The 10,514-nt window shown below is 38.3% G+C and overlaps 2 protein-coding genes across 3 annotated transcripts in view; one reads left to right on the forward strand and one right to left on the reverse strand.

Moving 5' to 3' along the window:
* LOC143287179 (peroxisomal membrane protein PEX14-like) overlaps nucleotides 1-529 on the forward strand; it is an 11,006-nt gene extending 10,477 nt beyond the window's left edge. The window contains exon 9 of the mRNA XM_076595123.1: nucleotides 1-529. This exon is cut by the window's left edge and continues 477 nt beyond it. The gene's annotated coding sequence lies outside the window, so the exon portion shown is untranslated.
* A 2,027-nt stretch (nucleotides 530-2,556) lies between these two features.
* Nucleotides 2,557-10,500, reverse strand: LOC143287338 (uncharacterized). 2 transcript variants are annotated; one of them, XM_076595299.1, is made up of 4 exons: nucleotides 10,378-10,500; nucleotides 8,733-8,982; nucleotides 8,238-8,414; nucleotides 2,557-5,312 (listed from the first exon to the last, which is right to left on the reverse strand). In XM_076595299.1, exons 2-4 carry the CDS (start codon nucleotides 8,977-8,979, stop codon nucleotides 5,047-5,049), a joined length of 690 nt encoding a protein of 229 aa, XP_076451414.1. In that variant the 5' UTR covers nucleotides 8,980-8,982; nucleotides 10,378-10,500; the 3' UTR covers nucleotides 2,557-5,046. The 2 variants fall into 2 exon arrangements, with proteins under 2 accessions (XP_076451414.1, XP_076451413.1); XM_076595298.1 differs by having other exon boundaries at nucleotides 10,258-10,458.
* Between the last annotated feature and the right edge of the window lie 14 nt (nucleotides 10,501-10,514).

Below are 10,514 nucleotides of genomic sequence, written 5' to 3' on the forward strand. Positions count from 1 at the left end.
AATGGTAGTAATAAGTGTTTGATGAATATAAAATGAAAGTACGATTTCCAAAGTGAAATTAAGTGAAATGTGTGTACGTGATTAGAATACGACTGATTGTACGTTATTTATTGGTGAACATTATGAAACAAAGCTGAACTGTATGACCATGGAAATGAGTTTTACTTCAGTAATATGACAGTTTGAGTGCTTATTTCTCGTTGGTGTTGAGATAGTGTGTACCTGTGGCAGTGAAATGTGAAAATGGATGCATGTATGTATTGACAGATAGATGTATTTGCTGTCATGTGTTAAAATGTTTGCAGTTTTGTGTGTAAAAGTGAGCTTGATTCTTTTGAATAACTGGCATAAACAATTTGAGTGTACCGTTTCATGGTCATTTTCTAATGGGAAATCAGATATTGCAGTCACATTTGAAATTGTTGCCGTTGACTTTGTTGATTTCCATGTAGTCAGAAGAAGAAAATAAATTACTTGTCTTTCATAAACTGCTTTGAAATTGAATAAAGTTTGTTTTATAAGTAAACTGTAGTTAATGTTCGTTTTCATTTTCCAGTATGAAAGGCAAGACCTTCAAGGCACTTGTGTTACTGGCTAGATTTAACAGAACTACAGAACAGGTGAAAAGAATGGTACCACAGAATGAGAGTATCCCCTGATCCCTTGACATCAGAACCTATTCTTGTCACTTTGACCTTAACTCAACTTTTACTTTGGTTCACACTTAGGCCACGGTCAATGGGTGCAACAAGTTTAATCATAAATAAAGATTGGGTGCAAAACCTGACCTCAAGTTGGTTGGGTTCCATGATCTTTTGTGACCTTAACTCACTCAGTACGGCCAGTCCTCTCTTCTCCTCTACACAGACCCCTCGGATGTCCGGTGGGTGTCTCAATGACCCAACCATTAGCTTCCATAGTCAGTAGAAGAGCCTTCCGCTTGCAATATTTTGATGGTGGTAATTGGGGTGAAACGCTGTTAACGTCTTCTCTTTCGCTATTCGTATGGAGAGAGTTAACCTCTGACCATCAGCAGTTTCTGTTCTTCCCATGACTAAGTCTCATCTCAAAACCCACCTCTTCCCAAAATAACCTACCTCTTCCTTGTCTTCAGTTTTTCCAGTTTTAGAGTTATGCATGCGTGTGAATGACCAGTGCGAAAGCGCTTTGATTTGTCTCTGCATAAGATTTAGCGCTATACAAATATAATAATTATTATTATTAATAATACATTTGGTACAAAGCTGATTTACAGTTTAGAAGAGAGAACTGGTATTTCAGTTGTTATAAGTATTATAATTACCGCTTCCAGAGATATTACGGACAGGGAAAAAAAGAACAGAGAGGGTGGTTAAAGAGTGGATGCTTATGGACTAGCACACCATTGTGCCGTGCACACTTATGTGTGTGTGGATATGCCCGTCACTTGACCACCCTATGACCACTTACTTGAGGGGACCCTGTGTGCTTCTGATAGATTTTTTGATGGACTTCAATCTGTGCACCCTGTCATGCAAGTGTCCTGACTGGAAGTGAACATTCAAAACTTCTCATGATACATAAACTGAACAAGGATCAGTTCCTGGACAGCAGTTGACACTTGAAGATGCGATTTCAGTCCATAAGGTCACATTTCAGTTTGCTCCTCATTCTCCTCTACTTGGTGATGATCACAGAATGTCGTGACTCTCATCATTTCATGCAGAATTACTGCTTTCAAGTTGAGTGACTGCTGCTAGGAAGCTTTCATGTCTTGCACATTGTCAGAAAAACATATACATCTACGAATTTTAGCAACTCAGCACAGTGCAGGGTGTCTTCAGGTAAGTGCTGGGAACATCCACAGACATGCATACACAGGCACAAACGTGTGTGCTGGTCCATACTCATTAACTCTTCAACCACCTTTTTCTGTTCATACTACTTTTTCACAGATATACCTCAGCAATATTTCTTTGATCATCTAAACTCAATTGTTCACAGATAGGAAAGGCAAGGCAACCAAAATGATGTTATGTTCTGAGAAATAAAACGGGGAACCTTGCTGGCCTTCTCTATTTCATTATATCCTCATTACAACAGATTCCTCTGTGATTCAAGCTACTCTTGGACATCACGCTGCAACACCTTTTTTTCCCGGGGGGGGGCAGACTGTGGGTATGTGAGGGGTGTGTTTGTGTCTGGGGTGAGTGGAGGAGAATCAGAATTTTTTTAGATTAAAAAAAACATAATTTATGTTGAAGGTGTGCTGTACACTCGAGAGCTCTTTTAGTATTTTAGTGCCCTCACTGAAAGACTTTTCACCCAGTGCAAGTACTTTATAAGTAGGGATGGGAAGAAAATATATGTACAGACATTCACTTCCATGGTAGGAAATCGAATAAGAAAGAGTCCTACCTTGACAATAAAGAAAGAATAGAGAAGACTCAAAAACATGCCAATATAGCATGTCACTTTTTTTTCGGATAAAACATTAAAAGCTTTAAAATCAAATTTATCAAAAGCCTTCCAGTGCCTCTTCATATGCCAACATGAAAGAAGCTAAAGAGAATTCAATTCAGTTTTATTCAGATGAAGATATAACTTCAGCTGACCACAAAGGACCACTGAAAACACGTCACAAAATATACCACCATTGAAAACATGTCATAAATCATACCACCACAGAAAACATGTCCCAAAACATACCACCAAAACTAAAGTAAACCTTAGCTAACCCAGGTTAAACCTTCGCAAAAAGAAAAAACAAAAACAAAAAACAACAGGAACTGAGGCAGAAAACACCTGGCCTGACTACAAGCTGCATTACAGCAACTAAATCCAGACTATCTCATTTGTGAGCCTCGCCATTCTGCCACATTCCAAAGGATTAAACCCAGTAAAGCAAAGTTACATGCAAAGGTATACATGCCCAAAACATGCTATCAGTAACACACTTTATGTTTGCTAAATAAACAATAAAACTGTCAATATGGAGAGAAGTAAAAGGGAATTTCTAGAACATACAGGTGATTGGATCAGGAACTGAGGGAGGCAAAATATGAAAAAGAAAGTGATGAAAGAATGGAAAGAAAGACAAAAACCAGGAGAATATTTCCAGGTGAGGGAAACTACTTTAACCCCTAGGCTGCCTGCATGACGAGATAACTCGTCATGGAAAGCATGTATGCTTCGCTGCCTGCATGACGAGATAACTCGTCATCGAAATATTCTGACTTTTCCCTGGTTTGCATTCACTTCCTTGGCAAAAATAGTGGTAGCTTTAGCCTGGGGAATCTCTCTAGATTCTATTCATAGCTAGAAACCCCATCTACGTCATGAAGCTGTCCTTTATTTGAACGTTTTGGTTGGGTCACTGTCCAAGTGTTTGCCTGACTTCTCTCCTCGCTTGCTCAACAAAATGTCGGACTGACACCGTGCTCTAGACATGCGATCGTGACGAACTAAATCAACCATGATTTCTTTCTTTAGCTGATGCTCAGAAAGAATTGAAGCGTAAATTCGAAGAAGAAGATAGAGATGAACATTTATAGGACGATCTGATAGAAAATAAAGGGAGTAATCAAGAGAGTGGCCAAGATGCGACTGTCAGTGAGTGATGCCGGCTGTACAGACGTTAGCAGACGACAGATGACCGAATTAGCAACAGAGCGATATTCTTGGCACGCAGCCAACGCGGTCTGATGAGAACTGAATCAAGTGACCGTGTGAGAGGGGTGAGGAGGAGGGGGGTGGAGACTGAGGGGGCGTGGCCTCACATCCATCTTATCAGTTGGAGAAGTCACAATGTATTGTGTATCTATCTCTTAAAAAAAATAATATATATTGTGGTTGTTCTAGTATGATTTTGTGTTTGCAGATATCCATTTGTCCAGAAAATATGATGTTTTTGTGCAAATTACCTGACTAATGTTTGTAATGAACAAGTTGAAAATGTGACAAAAAACAAAACACTGATTTCAAAACAACAGCATGTCACTAAAACTATATAAAATGGGAAAATAGCATGTGTTTTGTATTCTTTATTCATTTACCTTTCAGAAAATATATACTTTTATGGGTCTTTCTCCAATAACAAAGAGCACATAATTTTTTGAAAATTTATACCCGTTTTTTGTGAAAAAACCCTGGCAAATAGATTTCACTTAAATCTTATTTTCCTGGCAGCGAAAGGGTTAAGAGACCCCACAATGAGCATTAGGGAAAAGCAAGAAAATTTTATTTCCTCAAAAATTCCTTCTGTTATCTAACTATAAGACTAGACAATCTTAAGAAAAACAACATTGATTGATATAATTCATAAAATACATAAGCAGGCAAACACAGAGGAAATTTGTTGTTGGTTTTTTTTGTTTTTTAAATAAAATCATTCACAAGATATATGCACATGCATAACTTTTACCTCATTACGTGACCACTGAATTATTTAAATTATTCATAATTTATGAAAGCAAGTGTTCTCATTGATTCAATACATAAAGACAAAAATCTGAGACTGCAAGGTTTAACAATTTACAATGTACACAATTAATTATATTGTTTTTATGTGGGATGCTTTATTTTTTCAGCTACCTTACTTTTACACAGTGTTGAGACTCCTTCTTGTGTTGTGGCTCAAAGCTCCATCATACATAAACTAACACAAAGTTTATCAATCTTTACCACCTCATTTCAGAGCAACAAGCTACTGTAAAACACTGCTCTGGACATGTTTTGGTAAAATTTGGGACAAAGCAGTGTAAAATATCTTTTGCAATTTTATTCTCAACATCAAGGACATCAACAACTGTTGTACAAGTTGAATTTTTTTTTTACACAGCAAATTCACATCACCTAACATACTGATTTTTATAAAATTAAGAAAATATTTATATACATCAGTGGCATTATGTTCAGATTTGTGCACCACAATTGCATTCACTTGCAGTTGCACATACACATGTTCGTGGGTGCATTACCATGCACGTCACATACCCCAAACATTTTTAAAATCCACACATTCACATTATGCTTCAACTTCCTTCACAACCACACAAAACGGGTCAGTCAGTGTGCAATGTTCTCTTTGTCAACACCAATTTGATTGCCCACTCCTCCCATGGATTTTACCACCTGCCTCCTCTGCTTGCTCTGCACAATGGTCCTGGGGGAGTTGGCATCGCGGGCCACCAGACCCAGAGAACGGGAAACGGGAGCTGGCTTCACACCTGCCACAGGTGGCTGACTCACAGGGAACAGTTTTTTCGGGAAGGACACTGGCTTAGGCTGCACAGGTGTGGGATCAGGTGCACTCACTGGCTGCTGCTGAGCATCTGAAAGCAATGGGGAGAAAATCACTTAGGCATTACCATTCTTCTTCCACCATCATTCATACACAAACACCTACCACTAGCACCAGAGTTATCAATCATGTATGGAAGAAAACTGAATTGAGTGTTCACACACTGCATGTGCGTGTGATTCACACACTGCATGTTTGCAAAATTCATCTGCTCTAGTCTTTGATTTTGTGTAATGCAATGATCCTGAGCAGAGCATGCTGTCTCCCTCTTCATACAAAAACCACGGCTGATACTGATTTTTTCTTCTTTTTTTTTTCCAATAAAGGATATGCAACAACAAATGAAGATATACATATGTGCAGAATATCTGACTAATACACTCCTCCCTTGCCATTCCTAACAACCCTTGCAGTGACAATGCATTGTCTCCGACACAAAATAATAATATCTAAGTCAGGATTTCTAATATCTAAGTCAGGATTTCTTTTTCTCTTAGTCTGAATATGTGTGCAGTTCTACAAAACTGGAAACTGTCAGGACATGCAATACAAAAATGAAAAAAGTGCAAGAAAATATGTCAACAGCTTTTCCGGTATTGATCAAACATCCCACTGTATGATGGTAATATTGACGCTTTTACCACCTGCCCAGAAAAAGCTTTCATTGTGAACCAGTGTGGCTGAAATGTGGGTTACACAGTGAACACCATCCATTTTGTTGTTATTTATTAAATTAACATGTCAAAATAACCTATACTGAATAGCAGACACTAGCAGACATGATTGAAGCTGAAATATTACGAAAAGAATTGAGAAAATTACTCGAAGGATGCCTGCAGAAGGTGGACACTGTAACCCATGTAATTTTTGTTTCTTGACATTACTGCAGAAACTGTGACTGTATGTCCTTACAATTATGACTGCTAATTAAAACATTTTTACCCATAAGAAAACCTGATAACTGTAATTTTTTTCACAAAGGATAATATACTTGCAAGTATTCATAAATAAAATGTGGGTTACATGGACACCAAATTTTATATTTCTTGAATTGCACAGCATAAACAAAACAACCTCGATTGGATACTGTAACATGCTTTATTATGTTAAAGTGAGGCTTAGGCAAAAAATCAAACTTTATTACAGATAATTTCATGTAGCAGTCAATTATCTCAAAATTTTGAGAAAAAAAAATGTTGACCACAGGAGCCGACATGCAGGTCAGCAACAAGTGTAACGCTGCTGTGTGGCACCCATCCAACGTCACCTCCATCTGGAAAGGTGTGAAAATGTTCCCCTAATCTGCATCATCAATGAACCTGACAAGGACATCATCCTCATTGCTCTAAAGAACCTGTGGCCTTGCATTCTTATAAAGAGAGTTTTGACTTCTTGCATTACTCCTTTTTTTTCATGTTTTCCAAGTGCTCTTTGATTTGAATATTTTCATACTCTGTGTATGCTTTGGAAAGTTCAGGATTTTGCTTAATTCTCTTTCAGTACTCTGCTGGCTTCAGCTGCAGTTTTCTTCTTCTTTTACAGAAATGCCAAAAAAGTTTTTCTTGGTCTCAATCCTGACCAATTAGAAGAAGTGGAATTATCTGCTGAATCACCTTGTCCTACTTTTGCTTCATCAATATTCATGTGTGAGTAAAATAATACATGCATAAATGGTAAAACAGGCATTTTGAGCATGCATGCACACACGCGCACACACAAGGGACAAAGAGAAATGAAGAGAGAGATACACTCTGAACTAATTACTTTAGCCAATGACAATTAGAATAATATTCATATTTGAGAAAAACTTCTTCATTTACAAAAAAGCAACAACCAAAAATAGAGATGATTCCATTCAAAACTACTGGATGTAAATCTGCACACAGCCCTCATCCAGACACACACACACACACAGAGCGACACACTTGCAATCACAGGATCAAGTTCTGTAAAGTTACTGATCATACTTTTAACAGATACCTGTGCTGCACATTCAAATATTGACACAGGATAACATAACATCACACTCTCATGTTCACTTTAAGAAAGAAAGAAAAAGACCAATTTTGATGATAACACCATGTCTGATGACACAGGTTTTGTTGCGTGAAGATAGCCTGGGGTTGGTGGGACTAGTCTTGAAACGCCGAAATGTTTACATTTACACATCTGGCCTGCTGTCTGGTGAGTGGTGACAAAACCACTGATTGAATGTGCCTTTGTGAGTGCCCTGAAATCTACGAAAGCAGGATAAAATTGCTGTGGCATTTGTGTTTTTATGTGCGTTACGCATGGAAACGATGTTTGACATCAGAGAATAATTATGAGACAGATGCGTCACTCGCCCAAAACAATGTCAGATTTACATGAAAATGCAAAGATGGAATGGTTTGCAATGATTTAGCACTGTGCATGGATCAACCCATACGTTACTGTGGCGCAGGCATGGGATGCAATGCAGACAACAGAACAGGACATGAAAGTGATGCACAAAATGCATGTTCCATAAGCCATTTGTTATGGTTTCCATTCACAAACTGTTGCTTAGCACATGTAGGTAATTTGTATTACTAGAGAAACACAGACAATTTATTGAGTAGAGCTTATCACATGAAAGAGACCTGCAAAGTAAGTACCCATGACGGTATGAGCATGTCTCAGATTTTGCTGCCATTTTTGAAGAAATATAAGCAAACAAAAAAAATCACCAAAAAATAGCAGCAAATCTTTTTTTGCACCAAAGTAGTTTTATTTCATTCACCAAAATGATTACTATAAATTATAATACTGTGAGGCAGACAAAAGTGAAAACACACCATCATATTATGAATATTGTGCAAATTTGTTATAGAGAGTGAAGCACCCTTGACTCAGCCCAGTGTTTCCAGTATTGAAGAACAGCACATATCATAAATCAGGATTTCACTTTTTGTTGGTCTGACTACATGTCCCATACTTTCCAACAAGGGCGAGGTATCCTCAGCATCGATGTGTGGGATGAGGTCTTCCACTGCTGTCAGGTCTGAGGCTACAGTGGGTTTCTGGGGTGTGGACATGTCAGCATCACTGATGTCTTCTGGCTGACACAGAGGAGCCCTGTCTTCCACTTCCATCTCCTGCAACTCTGGATCATCTGGAAGTGATTGCAAATCATGATGCTGCTTATTCATTGTAACATGACATAGTTACAGTACACACATATACCGACGCCAGTGTCAGTGATTGGCATCATGTTACAATGTCACAGAATGACCTCTTCAAATCAAACTTTGCAGAACTGAAATCTGAACTAATTTAAGACCTTAGTTGATCAAGAGTTGAGGAGGGCTGAAATTGCAACTACTACACTGAGTACTACACTATCACTGTATCACTGTCTTCTCTTCTGAACAAAGGTATCACCATCTCAATTTGCAGATAAACCATTTGAATTAGTTGGAAGAGCACCTACCTTTGGCAAGCATAACGGTGAGTGGAGTGCGCTCAATGCCAAATGTTGGGGACCGAGGGTCTATTGTCTTTAGTTCGCTTGGGGTGCTGTCCACAATAATAGGCGTGCGTGCAATGTCATCAGTTGGTGACCGCGGGTCAAACGGCAGCTGTCGTTTGAAAAGGCCTGGGTCTCTGGGAGGAGTGCTATCTTGATATGGTGTGGGGATGTCCATGTCACTCTCTTCTTTGGTATGAGCTCCTCCCATGGCCTTGAAAATAAAACAGATATTATATATAAACATACAGAAAAAGATATGTCTACTACCCTTAATAATCTTCAATCAGTATGTACTCTCTAATAATCAACTGAAAGACTACTCAGACTATCACTCTGCCATTTCATGGAGTTGTGCAAGAAAACTGCTGACAGCATAGGGAAAGATTTAATTCTATATCTAAGACAGTAAGAATTCATCCAAAGGTTTGGCTACTCTAGTTAATGTTGTTCTTTTCAACAGCTACAACTGTGTACTAGTTTTCACACAGTAAGAAGCATGCATAATGTTAAAAAAAATATCTTATAGTTATATTGGCTTTGAAGGATATATATATATATATATATATATATATATATATGTATGTATATGGTGTTTTAATGTTGGTCCCAGCAGACATAGCAGGCCAGCTAGGGATAGTGATGCTGATGTACTTAGCGGAGCAATATCCACAATTTTTCTCAAGATGGATTGAGTGCTCACTGACACAGAGGAGTGGAAGGAAAGAAATGTGGATACAAAAACCCTTCGCAGTGACAGGGCAGTGAAGCTAATGTAAAATGGTGTTCCACTGTTATGATTGCAGCTGTATGTTTCTTTCTAGTGATAGGGAGGGTGGTATAATTTCCAGTTTTCCATGTGATCAGTCTTTTAGCACTGAGAAAAATCACTAATGTTATGCCAATATGTGGAATAACTTTTTTCCGAAGAAAAACAACCTGTCAACCATCATAACAGTTAACACTGGAGAGACCTTGGTCTCTGGAAGACATTGATTGATTTTGTTGTGGTTGTTACATTTTCATTAACAGTATCGAATATGTTTAATCACTTCTGAGTCTGATTCAAATCAAGTTTATGGACTGTTTGGGGTATGTTGGTACCACCAGTATAATATCATTTTGCTTCATCAGAACTTTTTAAATAGAAACTGTGAAACCGTCTTTAAATTACTTATATTAGTTTATGACGGTGTGCATGTAATTTTGGATACATCTGATTTGCTATTCCACGTGTTGATGCACCATGCATTTCAAAAGAAAAATGTCTACACTCAGCCACAAACTCAAAACATTATTCCAATTTTGCACACTGACATGGAAATGAATGTTCTCTATATCACTAGTCACTGAGCTGCATTCTTCCTTTTTAAAAACCTGGACAAGAAGCTAACTTAACTCCACACAGACAGCAAACGAAAATCAACAAACTCAAGTGCTAACACTGCGACTGTTCAAACCATGCATTTTCACACAAACCACATCTTACCAGGATATCTCGTTTCCTCGTTTGGATTATTCTTTTTCTACTATTCTTTTTCTATGTCCGTTGTGCAGGTGAATGTATCCTGCGCCTCTGCTGTTTTTCGACAGGGACTCTTTCACAAACCTGTCTTCCAAATGTATGCCCACGAGTAATTTTCTTGTCTGCGTGGTCTCAAGCCCAAACAAACGTTCAAAAGTTTGCCGCTTTGGCCAATCGAAAGTTGGAGCAGGAACAGGCTTCTGTCGATCTGTTTAAAGTCC

This window comes from Babylonia areolata, chromosome 11 (assembly GCF_041734735.1).
Source record: "Babylonia areolata isolate BAREFJ2019XMU chromosome 11, ASM4173473v1, whole genome shotgun sequence".
Taxonomy (NCBI): domain Eukaryota; kingdom Metazoa; phylum Mollusca; class Gastropoda; order Neogastropoda; family Buccinidae; genus Babylonia; species Babylonia areolata.